Below are 23,083 nucleotides of genomic sequence, written 5' to 3'. Positions count from 1 at the left end.
GGGTAGGGATATCAGTAGGTCCCATGGAGATGGTGTGAGGTTCAGTCAAGTCTCTAGAGCTCTTATGCTCCCCCAGAGAGAGGCATCAGCCAGACCAAGATCGAGTGTTGTGTGCATCTTCTGACTTGTCCCTGGTTGTGAGTGCACTTGGGGAACAGAACAGGCTTGGCATCCATACGCATTCTCAACAGCTGCAGCTACTCCTTCTCTCTTGAGGACACAGCTCCAAGATGAAGCATAGTCCTGGGTTTTTTCTCCTTGGCTCCTGGGACAACCACATGCGTCATTGTTTTGCCTACCCTTTGTACATTGCTTCAGACTTTTCAGTAGAGGGTTTCAATCCAAGTCCCTAATGCTTTGGCCACATTGAAGAACCTCCTAGAGATGAGATGGGTTGGCAAACTCCAGGATGCCAATCTCCCTAGCAGGCTTCCTGGGGAAGGTTGGTCTCTGCTGCACTCTCATCTTAGTTTTCCTATGTAAAGAATACTGTGCCCCATAAATGATTAGGAAGCCCATCTTTGCACTTTGCTGAGAGGTATTAGGATCAGGTACTCACCTTGTATAGGTATTTAGCCCTGTTAAAGCATACATTATGTCCAGATGCTAAGATAATAACAATTCTTTTGCTCTGATTCATCCTGAATGTTCTCCCCCAGTCAATGATGTATCCTAGATATGGCCATAATAAAGGTCAGGTCAGTTATCTTCTGCTAAGCAAATGCTGGAATGCCCTTAATACTCCCATGGACTGGATCTTGGTCTTAAAGTGGAAGCTTTCAGAGGGCAAGGTTATGTACCTTATGCTGGTGTAAGTCCTAGCTTAGTGACTTAATGGTTGATGCTTTCTAATTGTTTCTTGGCATGGTCTGAGACTGGTTGATGACAAAGATGAAAATGCCCAGTCCAATTCCTCCTTTGCAAAACCCCAGGGCCCAGTACTCGTGGCTTTACTGCTGGCCTGTCCTTACTCTTTGTTCTTTCTGTCCAACCAGGGCTTCACTTACGTCCTCCATGAAGGCGAATGCTGTGGAAGGTGCGTGCCATCTGCCTGTGAGGTGGTGACCGGCTCACCGCGGGGAGACACCAAGTCTTACTGGAAGAGTGTAGGTCTGGGCCCGGGGGTGGGTGGGAAGGAGGGTAGTGATGTCACCAGCCTGGGAGTCCATGTCTGCGGTCCAGCATTGACCTTGGCTCATCTCTAAGTAGAAGCGTGTTCCCTATCCTTTGTTTTCCCCATGGAGAGTTTAATCCAGCTGTTGGTATAATCCAGATGTCCCCTGGGATTACCTTGCCCCTTAGGAACTAGATAAGATTGCCTCCTACTTCCCATTTTATGGATTTGGAGAGAGTCCAATTTCCTCTCAAAGATTTGTGTGAAGTTCCAGGGGACTGATGTTCTGTAGTCATCTGTGAATCTGAGGCCCTGCTTCTGCTGAGTGGCTGGCTTCTGGGGGCCTCACCCTCCTGCACGTGCTGTGGGCCCACCACCTTCCATAGCCCCATAGGCTGCAAGTACTGTTCTGTACCACAACTGACCCCAGTATGGTCCTCACGCATTCCACTGATTTCCATCAAAACCTCCCTGATGGTTTTAGGGAGGTGCAGATATTTACAACTGAGAGAAGCATACAATATTTCTGTTCCTAAAAATCCCTCAGCTACTTCTGCAACTCTGGCTGTAGCGTATTGCTGTGTTGCCTTTCCCCACTCCTGTGTTCTCCTGCCAGCCTCCCGTCATAGCCAGATCCCAACTCATTTGCTAGAGCAGAATGGCTTAGCTTTCTCTTTTGTGGGCTCCACTCCTGTCCACCTGCCCACAGGTGCTCATGTTAATTCAGGATGCTTACCAAGCCATTTTCCTGAACACAGAGGATTCCCTTCTCAAGAATTTTGGTCCAGATGCTGGGATAATTGTTCTTTTGCTCTGATTCATAAGGATGAAATGGGTAGTGTGAAGCCCTGGCAGCCTCAGGAGATGGGTGCTGGAAGAATGGGAGGTGCACACATGGGCCTTCGCCTTCTGTCTCCTTTCAGTAAGACTGAAGTACACCGTGTTTAGAGAGGAAGTCAAAGGGTTAACTGTCTTGCCTTTGACCTTGCCCCTTTCCTTTTTACCCAGGCCAGTTGCCTTTCTCCTCAGTGATAACAGAATGACTTATTTAGCTTTTTCCAGATGGGTTTCCACCTCCCTGCTTCTAACCCGAGTTATGTGTAGATTTCCCTTCCATATGTGCCCCCCTTCAGTTTGCCTGCTCCCCTCATCCTGGACTGAGGCAGGTTTTGTCCCTCCTCCCCAGGGCCAGAATCCAGCTCAGACCAGAGGCTAATTTGCCTTGGTGGGGTCTGAGAGTTGGTCCCTTTGAGGCTCAGTATTCCTGCTCTCGTGGTCTCTCATCCCACTTTGTGGCTCACACAGCCCTGTCCCACAGCTTGTATCCCAAAATGAGTGTTTACCAAACATAATGTGAGAATGAGCTTCTCTCTCCCAGCCAAAGTCCCCATCTTACCTACAAGACTTGGGTGTCAGCAATGGTTCAGTTGCTACTGCTGCTGGGAGCATGTCAAGGACTAGAGGGGGTTGTGGGTTGTGGGGTTGTGGGAATGGATCCTCTTAATGGGTCATCTTAATGGCCAAGCTCATCAAGTAAATAATCAGAGGAGACATAGGTCAGAGGTTGGACTCCTGCAGTAGGAAGGCCTGGTCATGGTGATCCAGAGTGGGAGTGAAGAGAGAAGCTGCAAGTATACGGCATTTTCTGCTCCTTATTTGGAAAGAGAAGAAAGGGAGCTGGAGCTGAGAGAAGAGGCCAGGGCCTAAAATGAGTGGCCAGAGTGTATCTATTTACATAGTTGGTTCCTGGTCTACACAGACAGCGCTTGTTGTAACATATTTTCCAGCAGAACCTCTCTGGTGACTTTCTGAACCATGTTCATGGCCACTTTCAGTGCTTTACATCTGTGGAGCAAGCCCTTGAGGCCAGGCCCACCCATCCACAGCCCTGGATACCTCAGGGACATATAACTATAAGGGTCAGAGGCCAGTGCTCCAGCCAGCTCCACATAGGAGTTAGATATGGAGCGAGGCTGGGGAAATCGTCAACTCCTCTCTGTACCTCCTCCATGCCAGCCTCTGCTGTGACTTCTTGGTCAAAGTGCCCTTGAGTCTCTGGGCTCAGCACAAAGCAATGTTGAGGCTAGAAGGGAGTGTTTCCTGGCTTCCCTAAGGGCTCACTCAGGTGGTTGAAGATGGTGGCTGTTGGGGAACAAGTGACTCAGCTAGGATATTGGTCCTGGTGGCTTTAACCCTGACTCACTGAAGGACCTGCAATGAGCTCCATTCATTTCCTCTGTGGGCCTTACTTGCCTCTTACCCCGAGCTGCTGCCTGGTAGGATTTGGACATTAAGCTGGGGCTCACCTCCAGGGTCTACTCCAGGGCCCACCGCCAGGACCCAAACCAGCCCCTTGAGAGAACAGAGCACTCCCATTCTGACCTTGGGCCCCGACCTGTCCCAGCACATTTGACTAACTCAGGTGCTCCACAGATTGGCTCTCACTGGGCCTCCCCCGAGAATCCCTGTCTCCTCAACGAGTGTGTGCAAGTGAAGGAGGAGGTCTTTGTGCAACAGAGAAATGTCTCCTGCCCTCATCTGGATGTCCCCACCTGTCCCACTGGCTTCCAGCTGAGCTGCAAGACTTCTGAGTGTTGCCCCACCTGTCACTGTGGTAAGGCGTGCTGGCCAGGGGCTGGGCTGGGCCTGTGGCCCCACCTTCAAGCCTGTCTTCCCCTACTGACTTCTGAGTTCTTTCCCTTTTAACAGTTAGGGAAATGGGCAGGATCAAAATCTTCTCATCTGTGCCTAATGTTTCTATGAGAAAGCCAATAAGATGAGAAAAGTATAACAATTTCCTGAAGGTCACCCTACGGCTAGCACTGTGCTTAATGAGGGCGTTGTACCATTATCTCATGTGATCCCATGCAGTGGGAGCTGTTACTACCTCCATTTGTGCAGGTGAGGTTGGTGAGTGGTAGAGCTGGGTTTTAATGCTAGGCTTCCCTTCTCTGATCCTAGAGAACACCTTCTCAATCATATGCTGTATCCCTTCTGATAGGGGAAGGGATTCCAACTCCCTGGGTGCTAGAAAGGGTTAAGTACATGACTACTAGCCGAAAGGTTGGTGGTTTGAACCCACCCAGGGGCACCTCAGAGGACAGGCCTGGCGATCTACTTCTGAAAGGATACACCCTTGAAAATCCTATGGTGTGCAGTTCTACTGTGCACGCATGGGGTCGCCATGAGTGGGGATCGACTTAATGGCACTAATAACTCCTGCCTACAAGCAAACAAACAAACAGAAATTAAAACAAAAGCCAACTCTCTCCACCACACTGCCTTATATTCCTTGTGTGACTTTATCTTGGGACTTAAATTTTAAGAGTAGAACTTTATTCTCTCGTAAACTCAAATATCCTCTCAGTTATCCCTTCCCGTGAATTCACTTAAACAAGTGCTGTCCTCTTGAGAGTGGACAGGGATCTGCTCACTGCGGGCTGGCTGGTATGGAAGCCCTCCCTTGGCAGGTCTGGGGGAAGAAGGCCCCAGGGACTCTGGCAGCAGAACCCACAAGCTCTGGAGGGAGGGCTGAGAGAAGGATGGGCAGATGGAAGAGAGAGGCCCAGAAGGGGGCGGGGTGGGGAGAAGGCCCTGAAGGGAAGCTGCTGGGCCCTGCTCCCAGCGCACACCCCTGTTCTAGCCAGGGCATGTTCTGCACACTCACGCTCTTCACTTCTCTCCCTCCCTCAGAGCCGGTGAAGGCCTGTGTGCTCAATGGCACCATCATTGGGGTGAGTGGTGGGACAGAGATGGGGTGCTGTGTGAAGAGTGGGGCAGCCAGGGCCAGACTGCCATTCTAAAGTGGAATGAAAGGAGCCTGGGAGACCTGCCTCCAGCACACTGTCCATTGCTGGCAGGGCCTCTGAGGCATCTGGAAGCCTGGGCTAGGGACAGTGTTCTCTCTAGGCCCTGGGCCCTGCTGTCTAGCACCCACCTCTTGGCTTCCATCCCAGGCACATGGCCATTCCTGTGTATACAGAGAAGTACCCAGAAGTCATTGCGCACATTTCGGCCTGTCTCACACTCACACTGGCATGAAGCCCTCACTCTTATCATTGCCATACTTGAGGTGGGAGGGCAGGACAGGATACAGGAAGAGCATCAGGTGATGGCTTATGGCAGCTACAGGTCGTCAAGTGGATGGGTGGATGAGGCGAGGGAGGGTTGGGGGCTGGGGAGGCCAGGGAAACCTGACCCTGGTGTCTTTGGTTCCAGCCTGGAAAGAGTCTGATGATCGATGTGTGCACAGTTTGCCACTGCACTGTCCAGCTGGGAGCCATCACGGGGTTCAAGCTGGAGTGCAGGAAGACCACCTGTGAGGCCTGCCCACTGGTAAGACAGAGTCAGCCAGGACTGAGGGGGTCCCCACAGAAAGGGGACACACAGACCCAACTCTTGTGTGAGCCAAGCAATGGGACCTCCCTGAGGTCTTTAAATAAACCTTTCATTATTTGCTGATTATGGAAAATATTTGACAACTATAAAGAAGAGAGTAAAAGCTACCCACCCAAACCATGGGCCTCAGAAATAATTATAATTTTGTTTTGTAAATTTGAAATATTTTCCTCCTGTGTTTTTTATTGAACATAATATTTACAAGGCTTATGATACTGTAAGGAGCCCTGGTGGTACAATGGTTAAGTGCTTGGCTGCTAACTGAAAGATCAATGATTTGAACTCATACAGCAGCTCCTCAGGAGAAAAGGCCTGGCAATCTGCTCTTGTAAAGATTACAACCTTATATACCCAATGGGCAGTTCTGCTCTCTCCTGTGAGGTTGCTATGAGTCGGAATTGACTCAACGGCACACAACAACAACATAATAATACATCTACAGTTTACAGCATATGTATTTATACTTACAACACCATTATAAAAAACATCACTAACATTCTTTGAAAATATGAATGATTAATAAGTTAAATATTTATCAGACACTATGTGCAAGGCTGGAGCCCTGGTGGGACAGTGGTTAAGAGCTTGGCTGCTAACCAAAAAGGTCAGCAGTTTGAATCCACTAGCTGCTCTTTGGAAAGCCCGTGGGGCAGTTCTACTCTGTTCTATAAGAGTGCTATGAGTTGGCATAGACTTGACCGCAATGGGTTTGGTTTTTTTGGTTTTATGTGCAAGGCTGCATGGCTACATAATATTCATTTGGATGGAAATGTCTCAACATATACATTTTATTATTGGGACAGTGAGATGGTTTAAAGTATTTCACCCTGATTTTGCCAGGTCAGGATGACTGTGTTTGCTCTGAATGAACACTTCCTTAGAATGGATTCTGGGAAGGTCAATCATCCTTTCTAATTTGGTAGATGAAAAACGACAATTTCTTGTTTTAATTATGTCTTTTAGTCCCGTCTCACTGGGATTTTATGAGTACCGTGTAGGTAAAGCTGGGTGTCAGGACAGAGCCTGAAGCTCTGGAGGAGGCCTTAGATTCGTCCTCAGACTCGCCTCTGAGTTCAGGACTTCTGCTGTTACAGGAAATACAATTGGTCCAATGAGTTTCTTGTGAACCAGATGCACAAAGTATAGTAATAGCTCTTTTAGATGGTGTAAGGGGAGGGCTTCTCCCTCATCTTTGTGAGGCAGGAGGCTGGGGCCACTGGGGAGTTGGTGGGGGGAGGTGGGGAGGGGAGCCGGTTATAGGCAGAGCAGCACAGTTGACCGGAGGGGTTGGGGCATAGGGAGGGGATGGGGACGGAACAGAAACAGAATGGGAGCTGGTAGGTTATGCAGATAGTTCGTATGCTCTTGAGGACAAGGGCCAAGTGTTCTACATGTGTGTCCTGTATGGCACTTTGTACAGTGTCATGTTCAGATAAGGGCTTAATGAAATATATGTAGAGCGGATGGTTCTATAGGAGACACAGCTCTTTCTGATAGAATGGTTCAGAGAGAACATTCCTGCCTTAATTAGAAAGAAGCCAGCTAAGCATGTGCTTTTTTTTAGAGTTTTGGTGCAGTTTGTGTGTGTATGTGTGTAGCTAACTTCCTAGAATACATTTGGCTTTAATATGGAGTGAGATAATACTATCTGGGGCTATGTGACACCCCCTTTCTGTGGGTGTTCATTGAACTACCATCTAGGCAGTGATGGAAGGAGAGGAAGGCCATAGCCTGCTTTCTACAGTGCGAGCCTGCCGACCCCCTAACAGCACCCTCTGGTGGTCAGAAGGCAGTATGGTAGCCTCTTCTACATTCTAAGAAATCCTACTTTAAAATCCAGTCTAGATGTGGGTTTCTAAATATTATAAGTAAATCCCTCTTGGCTTTTGTATTTTTCCTCCTTGCCTCTGAAATCTCCTTAGGGCAGTATACTCATCTCCTTGCTCTTGAGCACCCCTGTGTTAACTCTACTGTCCCCAACCCAGTGCCGTCGAGTTGCTTCTGACTCATAGCGACCCTATAAGATAGAGTAGAACTGCCCCATAGAGTTTCCAAGGAGCACCTGGTGGATTTGAACTGCTGACCCTTTGGTTAGCAGCCATAGCACTTAACCACTATGCTACCAGGGTTTCCAACTCTACCGTGCATCTCCCAATTCTGCTGAAACCTGCCCAGGTGACTCCACTGTAGCTCAGGATCCTTAACCGGTCTTATTATTCTCCTCTGCTATGAAGGGCCACAGTGAGGCCCTCTGGAGCTGGGGGGAGTGGTGGTGAATTAAGTCCAGGTGGGTCTAAAGTGTTAACATCGCCAAAAAGATGGGAGTCCAGGCAAGACAGTGCTTACACCTAGCAGGACATCAGCAGAAGGCTGTTTGTGCTGCTGAATGGTAGAGCTGAAGCTTGATGTGTGAGCTGTCAAGGAAAGCATGAGGAAGGGAGGTCACCCTGACGTGGAGCACTGAGAAGCATCCCAGAGGAGGAGGAACCTGAGCTGCCCTTGAGCAGTGGCTGGAATGTAGAATAAAGGCCCTTCCATGAAGGGGCAGACTGGCAGATGGAAGCAAGGGTTGGAATAGAGAAACAGGGAGAGAGATAAGACTGGGGAGCTTTGAGCAGTCCATGAAATTTATGGAAAGAAGCTCTGAGACATGTGCAAAGCAGAGTTTTGTGGGGAGGAGGGAGCAGAGGGAGCACGGCTAATTGGTTGCTCAGAGCTAAACAACGGAACTTGGCTCAGCAGGTAGAAGTGAGAGAGACGAGAGGATGTTTCTATCCATAATGGAATGTTCCATCACAAGCCCATTCAGCCCTGCCCTTCTGCATGCATGGTGGCATATGGAACACACACCCGGGAAGTCCAGCAGGGCTGACACAAGCCCTCGTCATGGTGTGCAGCTGTGGTCTGTCTTGCTGTGCAGGGCAGCAGACACGCAGGAGGGCCTGTCTGCCTTATTCAGTTCTGCACGTGGTTCTGCTGTCCTCCCTCTTTGCCAAGTCTCACCACAGCCTTAAAATAATTGCCCTTCTCCTTATTACTTTCTGCCTCCCCTTTTTTTCCTCTCTGTTCTTTCACCTCCTCTGCCTTTTCCGATTCTTTGCCTAACTTTGCCCTCTCCCCCTCTGCTGTCTGGATTTTGCCTTCCAGGCCCCTTCCCCTTCACTTTGCAGTCCCCTTCTCCGCTGGTCTCCCCCTTTATTTTGTAAAGGTTTTGTCCATTTTCCTCTCCTCAGCCTCGCTGAGGGGAGGGCATTTCCTAGTCTCTTCTTCCAACACTCACTAAAAAATGCCCAAGTCCAAGCTCCCATGAAATCCTGCCTGGCTTAAGCCTTATTTTATTTCCTCCTTCTGACTCTTAACCACTCACATTCCCTCGTAATGTCTATTCCATCTCTTTTCTTCCTATCCCATGTACCTCAGTCATGTACCTTTCAGGAATCGTGCATTTTTAAAAATACAGCTTAAAGTTCACAACCGAAACCCTGCCTAATGGCCCTCAAATTCCACTAGTGTCATTTGGAAGTGGTGTTTTTGGCCTGGGCCCAGTCTCCCTGTTTCTGTGCTGAGCTCTGTCCTCACTGCTTTCTCTATTGCCTCCTCCCTGAGGACACATTGAGGTCATGGCTTGATTTATGGGCAGCAAACTGTTTAAATTCACTTAAGCGGAGGCTTACTGACTCCTAGCCTTGCCTACTGGTTAGCAGCCCTCAGTCCTTGTGCACTGAATGAGGGAAATGATGTGGAAGGACAGGTCTTCTGTCTAGGTGCTCCAAATTTTCCTGTTAGAGATTCATGCTGAAAAACCCTTCAGAACCTCAGTGAGTGGATCTCAAAGTGTTGATTAGTAAATGTGGAAAAGGAGAAAAGGAATGACAATGTAGTTTCTCACGTAAGGAAATGTGTCCTTTGTAAAATTTTGAGATTACGTTCCTTGGGGGGCGTGGGGAGAGTTAAAAAGAAGCTTTCATTTTTATGAAATAGTGAGACAGTTGATGGTGGCTTTTTATTGTTTGTTTTATTAAAATTATTTAAAATACTGTTACTTTGGAAAATAAAAAGTTGGTAACCCCATGTTGTGGGGCCCTGGTGACGAAGTGGTTAAGCGTTTGGCTGCTAACGAAAAGGTTGGCAGTTCGAATCCACCAGCCACTCCCTGTGGGGCAGTTCTATTCTGTCCTATAGGGTCTCTATGAGTCATAATCAACTCTACAGCAATGGGTTTGGTTTTTAACCCTGTGTTGTCTCCCAGATTTGGGGACATTTTTATAAGATAGTAAAATCTAGCAGTCTGGAAGCTGCTGCTTTCTCAAATTCAGATGTAAATGAAAGACTCTCACCTTAAGCCACTACCAGTGAGCTCCCAGCTGAACTCACCTGTCAGTGAATTTAGGCGTGCCTGTGAAGTGCTGAGTGCTGGGGGTACAGCCCTGAACAGCAGAGATGTAGTTTGGAACTTAACACCGTAGACATAGTTTGGAACTTTTATGCGTGTCAAGCAGAGAAAAAAAAAATCTAGGATGCATTTTTAAAAATTACAGATTGTGTAAGTGTTGTAAAGAGTGTGTGTGTGTGTGTGTGTGTGTAGTGTCAGGAGTCTTGGAAGACCTCCCTGATCCAATGATATTTAAAATGATGACTAAACGGTTAGAAAAAGCTATTTACCAAAGAGTGGGGGGAGGTGCGCTCCAGGTAGAGGGAACAGCGTGCACGAAGGCCCCAAGGTGGGAAAGAACTTTGCGTGTTCACGGGCCTAGCAGATGCGTGGGGATGGATTGCGGAGAGTGAGGGAGTGGTGGTACAAGATAAGGTCTGAAAGTTAGGAAAGGGCCAGATCTTGTTGGACCTTGTAGGGCATGGTAAAAAAAAAGGGAGATTGACTTTTATTTTAAATGTAATGGAACACCATAGAAAGTTAAAAAAAATTTTTTTTTTGTATATTTATTTTAAAATGATGTATAATTTACCTACAATAAAATGCAGCTATTGAGTGTAGTTCGATGAGTTCTGATAAATGCATAAATGTGTGAATTACCAACTTCAGTTCTGTCAATTTTGCTTCATGTAATTAGGAAGCTCTGTTATTAGATGCATACATAATTAGGATGTTTATGTCTTCTTGATAAATATCGTCTTTTATGTTTTTTTTTTTATGTTATGAAATAATCGCCTTGCTTTTTTTGTAGTTTCCTCATCTTAAAGTCTCCTTTGTTTGGTCTTAATGTGGCTATATTGGTGGCTTTCTTATTCTTAGAGTTTGCATGATAAATCTTTTTCCATCTTTTTATTTTCAACTTCTCTGTTTCTTCTCATTGAAAGTGCATCTCTTGTATAGGTCTGACAATCTCCATTTTTAGTTAGGATTCCTCCTCTCCCCTTTACATTTAATTTGTTGATATGTTTAGGTTTAAATCTACCAGTTTTTTTTTTTTTCCTGTTCATTTTATATGTCCTCTCTGTTCTATTGTTTCTTTTTACCTGTCTTCTTTTGGTTCCATTGAGTTTTGTTTTTTTTTTTTCTGTAGTACACGCAGTCCCCGGGTTATAAACGTTGGACTTAGGTACAGCCTGTAGTTATGAACCAACCCCGTGAAGCTTATTACGTTAAAAATTCGAGGTATATGCAATGGTTTGTAACAACAAACAGGCATCACTTTGTGACTCCCATCAAAACATTATTATTATGTTAAAGATGTTTTAATGTTCTCAAAGTATTTCTTTAATATTTTTTATGCATAGGAAAGGTACACTATATACTAAGACAAACATTTGACTAACTGACGTTAGATACGAACCTGTACCTAACAGTTCCGATTTATGTACAAATTCGACTTAAAGACAGACTTAGGAGAGGAACTTGTTCGTGATGCAGAGACTGCCTGTATTTCATTTTAGCTCCTCCATCAGCCTTGGAAACCTTATGTGGCAGTTCTACTCTCTCCTATAGGGTCCCTATGAGTCAGAATCAACTTGATGACAACGGTTTTTTTTTTTTTTTTGGTTTATCAGCCTTTTAACTATGTCTTTATGCTATTGTTTTAGCGTTTATTTTAGAGATTGCAGTATGCATCCTTGGTTTAGCACAGTCTATCTTGATTTAATATTATAGCATTTCATGTGTAATGTAATGTTCTCCAGTACTTTGTGGTATTGTTGTCATTTTCTTTATTTCTAGACAAGAGCTAAGCCTCACAATATATTGTTTCTGTTGTTTGTTTTAAACAGTCAGTTGTTTTCTGTAGAATTCAAGAACTAAAAATGGTATTTTATATTTACCTACACATTTATCATTCCCACTGTTCTACCTTCCTGTGTATCTGAATATCATTTCCTTTCAGCCTGAAGAACTGTTATATCATTTCCCTTCAATCTGAAGAACTTTTTTTTTTTTCATTTCTTTTAGTGTGGGCCACATAGCAATAAATTATCTCAGATTCCATTCATCTGAAAATGTTTTTATTTTACCTCAAGTCTGTCTTGGAAGAAGTCCAGCCAGAATGCTCCTTAGAAGCAAGGGTGGTGAGACTTTGTCTCACTTACTTTGGAATAACTTTGGATGTTATCAGGAAGGACTGGTTCCTGGAGAAGGATATCATGCTTGGTAGAGTGGAGAGTCAGGAAAAAGATGAAGACTCTCAATGAGATGGATTGACACAGCAGCCGCAGCAATGGACTCAAACATAGCAATGATTGTGAAGATGGCTCGGGACTGGGCAGTGTTTCATCTTGTTGTATGTAAGGTCACTATGAGTTGGAACCAATGAGGGCAGTACCTAACAACAACACTGGATATAGAGCTCCAGGTTGACAGTTTTTTTTCTTTTATCACTTTAAATACAGGCTTATTTTGCTTCTAATGAGAAGTCAGCTGCCATTTTTTTTTTTTTTGTTCCCCTGTGTGTGCTTCCCTCCCATGGCCTCCTTTCTGGCTGCTTTTAAGAGTTTTTTCTTTATCTTTGGCTTTTGGAAGTTTGAGTATATGCTTATGAGTCATTTTCTTTTCTATATTCTTATTTGTTTTCTAATCTATTCTGTATTTTTAATTGTGCTCATATGCAGAACTTGTACATAGACCAAGAGGCAGTTGTCTAACAGAGCAAGGGGATACTGCATGGTTTAGAAAGGAGAGGTGTGTGTCAGAGTTGTAACCTTTCACCATACTTATTCATTCTGTATGCTGGGCAGATAATCTGAGAAGCTGGACTATATGAAGAATGTGGCATCAGGGTTGGAGGAAGACACATTAACAACTTGCAATATTCGGTTGACACAACCTTGCTTGCTGAAAGTGAAGAGGACTTGAAGCACTTACTGATGAAGATCAAAACCACAGCCTTCAGTATAGATTACACCTCAACATAAAGAAAACAAAAATCCTCACAACTGGACCAATAAGGAACATCATGATAAACGGAGAAAATATTGAAGTTGTCAAGGATTGCATTTTACTTGTATCCACAATTGATGCCCATGGAAGCAGCAGTCAGGAAATCAAATGACATATTACATTGGGCAAATCTGCTGCAAAAGACCTCTTTAAGATGTGAAAAAGCAAAGATGTCACCTTGAGGACTAAGGTGTGCCTGACCCATGATATTTTCAGTGGCCTCATATGCATGTGAAAGCTGGACAATGAATAAGGAAAACTGAAGAAGAATTGATGCCTTTGAATAATGGTTGTGAAGAATATTGAATATTCCACGGGCTGCCAGAGGAACGAACAAATATGTCTTGGAAGAAGTACAACCAGAATGGTCCTTAGAAGCAAGGATGGCAAGACTTCATCTCATGTTCTTTGGACATGTTATCAGGAGGGATCAATCCCTGGAGAAGGACATCATGCTTGGTAAAGTAGAGGGTCCGTGAAAGAGAGGAACACCCTCGACAAGATGGATTGACACAGTGGCTGCAACAATGGGGTCAAACATGGCAACGATTGTGAGGATGGCTCAGGACCTGGCAGTGTTTCATTCTGTCGTACATAGGGTCACTATGAGTTGGAGCCCACTAGATGGCACCTAACAATAGCAAGTGTTCTTTATACTTTTCCTACTTGGGATTCATGGAGCTTCCTGGGTCTGTGGGTTGATTTTTTTTTTTTTTTTAATCAAATTGGGAAACATTTCAGCTATTACTTCTTCCATGTTTTTCTGCCCTATTTTTTCACTCCTCTCTTTCTGGGATTCTAATTACGTGTATATTAGACCACTTGACACTGCTCCACTGGTCATTAGGGCTCTGTATATTTTTTTCTAGCCTTTTTTTCTCTCTGTGCTTTAGTTTGGGTAAATGCTATTGATACGGTCTTAAAGATTATTGATGCATTCTTTTCTTGTGCCCTATCTTCAGTTAGTTTCATCTAGGGAATTTTTTATGTATTGTGTTTTCTAGTTGTAGAATTTTCTTTTCTTTTTTAAGTCTCCAGATCTCTTTTGAAATTCCTCATCTCTTTTCCTTCCTCCACTATGTCCATCTTTTCCTGTAGACTCCTTTATATATTTATTGGAGTTGTTTTAAACTTCCTCCCTGCTAATTCCAATACCTGGATCATTTGTGTCTGTTTCTATAGAGTGATTTTTTTTTTTGAGTGTTGACCAAATTTTTCAATTTCTTTGCATATCTAGAATTTTTTTTTATTATGTGTTAGACATTATATATGTGTTGAAGAGACTTTGAATTATTATTTTCCTTTGATGAATTTGGTTTTAGCAGGCAGTTAAGCTATTGGCAGTTCACCTTGAACTAAAGGAGTCTTGGTTTTAGACTGCATTGAAATCAAACCAAACCCATTGCCATCAAGTTGATTCCGACTCATAGCAACCCTATAGACCACAGTAGTACAGTCCCATAGAGTTTCCAAGGAGTACCTGGTAGAGTCTGTCTTAGTCATCTAGTGCTGCCATAACAGAAATACCACAAGTGGATGGCTTTAACAAAGAGAAATGTATTTCCTCACAGTAAAGTAGGCTAAAAGTCCAAATTCAAATTATCAGCCCCATGGGAAGGCTCTCTCTCTGTCAGCTCTGGAAGAAGGTCCTTGTTCTTAATCTTCCCATGGTCAAGGAGCTTCTCAGACGCAGGAACCCCGGGTCCAAAGGACGCGCTCTGCTCCTGGTGCTGCTTTCTTGGTGGTATAAGGTCCCCAAGTCTGTGCTTGCTTCTCTTTCCTTTTATCTCTTAAGAGATAAAAGGTGGTGCAGGCCACACCCCAGGGGAACTCCCTTTATCTTGGGTCAGGGAGGTGACCTGAGTAAGGGTGGTGTTACAATCCCACCCTAAGTCCTCTTAACATAAAATTACAACCACAAAATGAAGGACAACCACACAATACTGGGAATCATTGCCTAACCAAGTTGACACATATTTTTGGGGGGACACAATTCAATCCATGACAGATTCAAAGCGTAGACCTCTTGGTTAGCAGCTGTAGCACCTAACCACTACGCCACCAGGGTTTCCTAGACTGCATTAGAGAGGATCTATTTCAGTATTTCCCTTAGTCATAGGGTGAATCTCTTAGTCCCGGACATAGTTTTTATGCCTAAGCCTTGGCATTTTGAGATTTCAGTGCAAACCTGAGATTTTTACCTAGTCCCTCTGACTTAGTAGGATTTGGACTCTGAACTCTTGTCTCCTCTGTGGTGTGCAGCTGCTGAAATTTCTGCTCTTTCAGCCTTCTAGGTGTTGTTTTGTTCCTGGTATCCTTGGTGACTCCCCTCTGAAGCTCAAGGATCGACCAAAGATTTGAGAGTCTTCTCCCTTTCTGGCTTCCTCTTTTCTGGGATTTTCCCTTTAGTTTTCAGCTCCTCTTAAAAAAACAAACAAAACAAAACCTGTTGTGTCGATTCCAACTCATAGTGACTCAATAGGACAGAGTAGAACTGCCCCACAGGGTTTCCAAAGAGCAGCTAGTGGATTTGAACTGCCAACCTTTTGGTTAATAGTCAGTCAAACACTTAAACCACTGCCCCACCAGGGCAGCTCCTCTAGAAGTTCCAAACTCTGTCCTCTTAATCCTAAGGCCAATATGACTACAACTTTTGCCTTGAGTTCCAGCTGCCCAGTGCCATATAGACTGCCCTAGTGGAAAAAGCTATTTAAATGCAAATCTTGCTCATTATGGTTCTCTCTTTCAAGGATTTAATACCCTACAGTTTATCCCTGCTTTTGGTCATTCTCCAGTGCCTTTAAACAACTGTTTTTAATATTTTATCGAGTGGTTATAATTTTCAGTCTAATACAAGCTACTTTGATATCACCAGAACTGGGATTCCACTGAAGATTTTTAAGCAGGGGAGTGACATGACTAGACTTATATTTTAAGAAGGTCATTCTAGCAGCTGTGGGGAGACCCATAGTATGGGGGCAAGAATGTAGGTAGGGAGACAAATTAAAACCATTCTTAGTGTCCAGCTAGGTGATGGCAGAGGACACTAGTCAGGACAAGCAATGAGTTTGAGATCTATTTTTGGCAAGATTTGGTGATGAGTTGGGGGTATGAGAAAAAGGAAGGAGTCAAGGATGACCCACAGATTTCTGGTTTGAGCAACTGGGTGATGACCCAATTTGCAGAGATGAGAGACTAGAGAAGGATGAGATTTGGGGCAAACGTCAAGTTTCATTTTGGATATGTTAAGTTTTAAGATGACAAAAAGATAAACAATTTTCACACAAACAATTGAATTTCTAAGTATGGAGCTCAGGGGAGAGCTCTAATTTCATAGGTCTGGCTGCTAGAACTTAAGTGAGATGTACATATGTGGAGGGAAGGAATGCTACCTAGGGACTGAGAGCTAACAAAAGTTAGTTAGAATTGGGTGTTGACTTTCTGAACTCTAGGTGAAACTGCCGGATAGGAGAGATGGAAAGCCAGCAAAGTAAAAAAAACCTGCTTATAAATGGGATATTCTGGGGAGGTCAACTATGGCTACTTTTCCTCTTGAATTCAGGGTTACAAGGAAGAAAAGATCCAAGGTGAATGCTGCGGGAGATGTGTGCCTATGACTTGCACCATTCAGCTAAGAGGAGGACAAGTCATGACTCTGCAGGTGGGAACAAGTTGAACTCAAGAATTCCTCTTCATATCGACAGCCTGGTTTCTTATTTGGGGATTTTTTTTTTTTTTTTCAAGAAAGGGGTACTAAGCTTGGCTTAATACTGGCTTCTTTTTCCACTTTTTTTCTGATCTCATAAAGAAAATATTAATGCCTTACAGAAGGCCCAGACTTTTTCTTTGATGTAGCTGTTTTGTTCTTTTTAACAACTGCATGGCTGGTATATGGCCTCATAATTGGGAGTTGGTTTAAGATTTTCCCCAGCCTCGAGAGTGTATTGGTCTATGAGACTGGACAGGAAATCAGGGCAAAAAAAAGTCTGAAAGGCAGAATTAGCTGGTGGGGCTGGGAGGTGGTGCCCCGGCTCATCTGTAGTTCAGTTATCAATTAGCCGTTTTATTCTCACTTTGTCTCAGTCTGAACAATCTGGGGATTCTCTACACTTATGCAGCCCTGCTTATAGTAAGGAGTCACCGGATGGTACAAATGGTTAATGTGCACGGCTGCTAACCAAAAGGTTGGGGGTCTGAGTCCATTCAGAGGCATCTCAGAAGAAAGGCCTTGTGATCTACTTCCAAAAAATCAGCCACTGTAGAACACAGTTCTACTCTGACACACATGGATTTCGCATGAGTTGGAGTCAGCTCCACAGCCACTGGTTGGTTTTGGCTCATAGTACATAGGTTATAAAACCGGGTCTCCACCTCTGTTATGTATCCTAGGCTTGGAGACTTTATGTATGCTGTCTCATTCTTGTTTCATAATTCTCCGGAGGACCAGGAGCCAAGGCCGTGGTTTGATGTGGCTTTGTAACCCAAACACGGTCTTCAGATTTGCTCTACCCACTTCCGCTCTTTCCTTTCAGCGTGATGAGACAATCCAGGATGGCTGTGATAGTCACTTCTGCAAGGTCAACGAGAGAGGAGAGTACATCTGGGAGAAGAGGGTCACTGGCTGCCCACCCTTTGATGAACACAAATGTCTGGCCGAGGGAGTAAGTAGTTGAGTTCAGGCTCTGCTTTCTTCTTGATTGTCTCAGTCTTTTACTCTATGAACAGAGTCCGTCTCTTCTCCTGAACATCAGACAGCCTAGCTGTACTGTGATTTCCCAGTGTCCAAGGGAGATCAGTGACTCAGTTTAGGAATTGATAGAATTACAAAATCAAAATCTGATGGAGACACAAGACTCTGCAATATATATAGGATCTTTAAAAAGTCTTTCCTTGGGAGAGACTGACTCGGTGATCCTTGAGTAGAAAGATGAGAGATTACACTAGTTTCCAGACTCCACTGGGAATGATGATCCTGATAGCTCTGTTGGGAGAGAATTCAGAATAATCAAAATTGTTTCAGCATGGCCACGTAGGGTTGTCAGTCTGCTCACATTTGTGATGGGAAAACACAGTTTGTATCTGACAACTTAAGCTCAGGGCAGTGAGTCCAGAGCCAGGGCTTGGCCCACGATGATCTGAAAGCTGTCGATTATGTACTGTTTGTGCCTAATCTGGGACTTCATTGTTTTCTTAGGGGAAAATCATGAAAATTCCAGGCACCTGCTGTGACACATGTGAGTACATTACCAATAGTCTGTCCCTTGAAACTCATCAGACCAAGTCCAGGGGCTGTTTTTTGGAATAAGCTTTATTCCAGAAAGATAACTTCTTGTTCACAGGTCAATCACTGTGTTCACACCTGTGGGGAACAGCCTCCCCTCCCAGACTATGCCCCCTGCTCAAATTCCCTTTGAAATGCCTGTGAAGCAGCCCCTTCATGCTTTCCTCACCTTCCTCCAAATTCCTTACTGTCTCTAGCCTCTTATATGCCTTTCCCCTCATAGAACTTTCTGTTACTCCTAGTCTTATCATGAGAGGATATCTTCTCTCTCCAACCTGAGTGGAGGCTCCTTAAGGACAGGCATCCTTGATCCATGACCTGGACAGAGAAGACACTCAGCACACATCTGTTCATTGAGGGTCATACCGTTTTCTTAAAGAGAAAGAGAAGCCATCAGCTAGTTCATATTTAGCACTACTTTGTGCTGTGGGGGCTGCAGAGAACATAGAGTCCCCTCTCAAGGGTTCACAAGGCTGGTCCAAGTTTATTAACATCCCCTTCTTCACTCTCAGCCCTTCCTGAAGTTGCAGTTATGTTATACTGATTGGTCCTAATAGCTTACAACAGCTTTGGAGATAAGGCTCAACAGGTTTGCCCATCAGACAGTATTCCTACCACACATTCTTGTGTTCATGAGTACAAGTAACGTTCAGTATCTCAATGCTAGTGCTCTATTTTCTGAATATAGAATTACTTCCATGGACTAATTTCTTATTTAAAAAATTTTTTGGCATTGGGTTCATGTAGAGACGGGAAGAGTGAAAATACGAATACCTTCGATGTTCAGCCATTCATTCTTTCCTTGATGACTTACTCTGACAGCCCCTGTAATTGCTGTAACCAAGTCACAGATTGAAGAAACACACCTTGAAAGCATCTCTTTCTATTATTCCCATCTGAATGGTTTAAGGATGTGAAATCAGGAAACCATCAGAGAAGATGAATTCTCTCTAAGCACACTGCACGTGGAATTTGGTTGAGGCTGTTATCTGCAAAACCAGCAACAAGGGGCTTTTGTTAATCAGTATGTTCAGGAGGCTTTGGGACCCTTTGTAAGGAAAATAAGCCAGGCTCAGGGATTTAGATCTACAGGAAAAAAAAGAAAAAAGTATGTTAGCCTAAATATGTTTTCCTTCATTCTCTAAGTATAATTGGCAGGCTTTCCCTTTAAAATGAAATTATTCGGAAGCTGGGAGGCAGGTTAACATATAGTTAGGGTTGATTTAGATTTGGAGCCAACCAAGAGTGGAAAACTCCCAGTGTTCAGATGGAAATGGTGAGCTGCCATTAAATCTTAGGCTTCTCAGTGGGGCAAGTAGAGATTCAGATCTGGATGCCACCGACACTTATATGTAAGGAAACTCATGCCAGTAATTTGGAGACACCAATATCCAAGGAAAGGACTCCATGAAGACTCCTAGGGGTCTTCTTGGCTCCCACAGAGGCAGCAAGTGCCCTAATATAGCCATGGCTTTTGCCTTGCCTATTACTTGAAGGCAGAGATAGATAGATATTAATTATATTTGTTGGATACTTCATTGCCCATTAGTTTCTGGATGTAGCTAGAAGCATGAGAGGATTGCCCTAACCATAATGGTTTTTAGAGTCTATAATTTTATAAAAGCAAATCTCATACATCTACATCACCAAAACACAGAATCTAGATTCCTCCTTCAATTAAAATTATACCATTAAGCAATTAAACCCAGTGATAACTGTATCTCTGAATATGATGGACCAAGAGCAGCTTGAAGTGAACCAGGATAACTTAATTCCTCTCCCTGTGGCTGGCCTTCTTTATTAGTTTACTGTGAAACTGACCTATTTCTAACCAAGTGAGGGGCCTGGGGCTGAAGAGTGTTCTATAGAACCCCAGGCAGGTCCCAAGTCCCATCTCTCACCTGTCCCATAGGTGAGGAGCCTGAATGCAAAGATATCACTGCCAGGCTGCAGTATGTCCAAGTAGGAGACTGTAAGTCCGAAGAGGAGGTGGACATTCATTACTGCCAGGTAAGGAGTCCCTGACTTCACTGAGGCCTGAAGTGGGATGGGCTGAGCCTCCTTGTTTGGACACATCTCTGTGGTTATGCTCTAAAATGATCTGGAGAATGAGAGGTGAAAGGAACTGAAGCATTTTTTTTTTTAAGTGTATGTTTTGTTGAAGTAACTGGAAGCTTTAGGTCCCAGAAGAAGGAGAAGAAAAAAAAAAACAAAAAACTGAGGAATGGCTCAACAAGTCCCATATAGAGAATGGGGTGTTATTTATGAGAGATGGGGGCTACAGTTCCTGAAGGTCAATCAAACATGCACAGAAGTTTCAGCTAGAGGGATTTGTGTGGGATATTACCATGTTGTTGTTAGTTGCTGTTAAGTCCATTTAGACTCATTGCGAGCCCATGTGTATGGAGTAGAACTGCTCCATAGTCTTTTTAAAGCTGTGACCTTTTGGAAGCAGATTGCCAGGCCTGTTTTCCGAGGTGCCTCTGGGTGGGTTCAGCTAGTAGTCAAGCATGCACCACCCAGGAGCTCTGGATATTACCATAAGGACAGATAAACAAAGAGTGAGAGGAAATTTTGGAAGTCTCTGAGAGATCTACCCTTACATATTGTCTAGCTCTCCTGGGTTTCTATGGTCCAGGCAAGGGCTGCCTTACCTGGAGGTGGGGGTAGGAAGCTGGCTGCCCCAGAGCCCTCAGCACTGAGGATTCTTGTCATCGCAATGCCCGCCTCTCTCTGCTCTGTTGCAGGGTAAGTGTGCCAGCAAAGCCATATACTCCATCGAAATGAAGGATGTGCAGGACCAGTGCTCCTGCTGCTCACCGACGCGGACGGAGCCCGTGCGGGTGCCCCTGCACTGCACCAATGGCTCCGTGGTGTACCACGAGATCCTCAACGCCATGCAGTGCACGTGCTCCCCCAGGAAGTGCAGCAAGTGAGGCCAGGCAGCTCCACTGCCTTGACCAAACCCGCCAGTTGTCAGCGTGCTGCTCAGTCTTCTGCATGTGCTACTCTTCTGCCCTGCTGGGCCCACAATAAAGGCTAATCTCTCATCTCACAAAAGGTTGTTGGTTCGCTGCGTCTTTCAGGCCAGACGGCACCTGTAGGCTGGGGAAAGTTGGGAGGGAGAACACACTCTAGCCCTAGTGTCTGTGGGTGGGCGCTGTTGAGTTCTGGGAAAAAGTAATGTCTTGCCTCAATTTTTGTTTGTTTGTTTCTCGTGCCCCAGGGGGTGGAGAGGGAATAGTGTGGAGCAGGTCTCAGAAAACTCAGCCCCATGGCCTGAAATGAGAGGGGCTTGCTCGGGAACACCAGGCTCTGAAATCTCTGAATCCAGGGGCTTCTGGGCATAGCAGAGGGGTGGGTTCAGGAGCCTGGCTCCTGCCAGGATAAAAACCCTTTGCCGTCAAGTTGGTTCTGACTCATAGAGACCCTATAGGACAGAGTAGGACAGCTCCATAGAGTTTCCAAGGAGCGCCTGGTGGATTTGAACTACCAACCTTTTGGTTAGTAGCCATAGCTCTTAACCACTACACCACCAGGGTTTCCTGCCAGGATAGATACAGCTATCGATCATCAGCATGGCTGGCGTTGTGGAGAAGGTTTTTTTTTTAAACTAATTTTTATTGTGCTTTAAGTGGAAGTTTACAGATCAGGTCAGTCTCTCATACAAAAATTTACATACACCTTGCTATACACTCCTAATTGCTCTCTCTCTGATGAGATAGCACAGTACTTCCCTCTACTCTCTCTCCTCATGTCAATTCGGGTAGCTTCTGGCCCCTTCTGCCCTCTCATGTGACCACTTGATGCAAGAAGCTCATTCTTCACCAGTATCATTTTCCATCCCCAGTCCAATCCCTGTCTGAAGAGTTGGCTTTGGGAACAGTTCCTGCCCTGGGCTAACAGAAGGTCTGGGGTCCATGGCCTCCAGGGTCCCTCCAGTCCCAGTCTGACCATTAAGTCTGGTCTTTTTACGAGAATTTGGGGTCTGTATCCCACTGCTCTCCTGCTCCCTCAGAGTTTCCTTGTTGAGTCCCCTGTCAGGGCAGTCATAGGTTGTGGCCGGGCACCATCTAGCTCTTCCGGTCTCAGGCTGATGTAGTCTCTGGTTTATGTGGTCCTTTCTGTCTCTTAGGCTCATAATTATTTTGTGTCTTTGGTGTTCTCCATTATTCCTTGTTCCAGGTGGGTTGAGACCAATTGATGCATTTTAGATGGGCGCTTGCTAGCGTGGAGACTGTGTTTGATGAGATGTGCAAGGATTTCTCTGAGCCTTGACTGACAAAGCTCCTGTGTCCCCTCAGTGGCCTCAGTGGGGCTTGTGGGGAAAGGGGGCTGAGAACTGAGGGGGACCTGGAAATGCGGCATTGACACAGGCAGGAATGTGATCCCTCACAGACTCAGCTGTGAGCCCCAGACTTGGAGGAAGACTGGGCTGCACACATGGCCCTTGGTCAATTGTGTGGCCTCAAACAAGCCCCTTAATGCTTCCAAAACTCAGTTTTCTCATGGAAAACAGGAATGCCAGTCTCACACATGGATTTTTTTGAACATTTCATTGGGCTTCAGGTGAAAGTTTACGTAGTAAATTAGTTTCCCATTCAATATATCATACACAAATTGTTCTGTGACATTGGTTGCAATCCCCGCAGTATGTTAGCAGTCTCCCCATTTCCACTCTGGGTTCTGTGTTTCCTTGCATCTGGTTTCCCTGTCCCCTCTTGCCTTCTCATATTTGCTTTTGGGCAGATGTTGCCCTTTTGTTCTTGCATAGTTGATTGTTCTTAGAAGCACCTTCCTCACAGATGTTATCGTTTATTTTATAGGCCTGTTATTTGCTGAAAGGTGATCTCTGGGAGTGTCTTCGATTCCACATTAGAATCGTATCTTAGGGTTATAGTCTCAG

At 44.9% G+C, this 23,083-nt stretch overlaps 1 protein-coding gene across 3 annotated transcripts in view; it reads left to right on the top strand.

Moving 5' to 3' along the window:
• The window catches only part of VWF (von Willebrand factor), a 173,654-nt gene extending 152,417 nt beyond the window's left edge, over nt 1–21,237 (top strand). For all 3 annotated transcript variants that reach the window (XM_049882256.1, XM_049882254.1, XM_049882255.1), the window contains exons 44-52: nt 996–1,106; nt 3,548–3,728; nt 4,808–4,848; nt 5,333–5,449; nt 16,459–16,557; nt 17,429–17,557; nt 18,091–18,130; nt 20,090–20,187; nt 20,925–21,237. In XM_049882256.1, the coding sequence (XP_049738213.1) occupies nt 996–1,106; nt 3,548–3,728; nt 4,808–4,848; nt 5,333–5,449; nt 16,459–16,557; nt 17,429–17,557; nt 18,091–18,130; nt 20,090–20,187; nt 20,925–21,113 (1,005 nt within the window). In that variant the 3' untranslated portion in view covers nt 21,114–21,237. The remainder of the gene's footprint in view (nt 1–995; nt 1,107–3,547; nt 3,729–4,807; nt 4,849–5,332; nt 5,450–16,458; nt 16,558–17,428; nt 17,558–18,090; nt 18,131–20,089; nt 20,188–20,924) is intronic.
• The last annotated feature ends 1,846 nt before the right edge of the window (nt 21,238–23,083 follow it).

This window comes from Elephas maximus, chromosome 4 (genome assembly GCF_024166365.1).
Source record: "Elephas maximus indicus isolate mEleMax1 chromosome 4, mEleMax1 primary haplotype, whole genome shotgun sequence".
In the NCBI taxonomy this organism is placed as follows: domain Eukaryota; kingdom Metazoa; phylum Chordata; class Mammalia; order Proboscidea; family Elephantidae; genus Elephas; species Elephas maximus.
The sequence above is the reverse complement of the archived record's forward strand: the minus strand, read 5'-3'. Positions and strand labels throughout refer to the sequence as shown.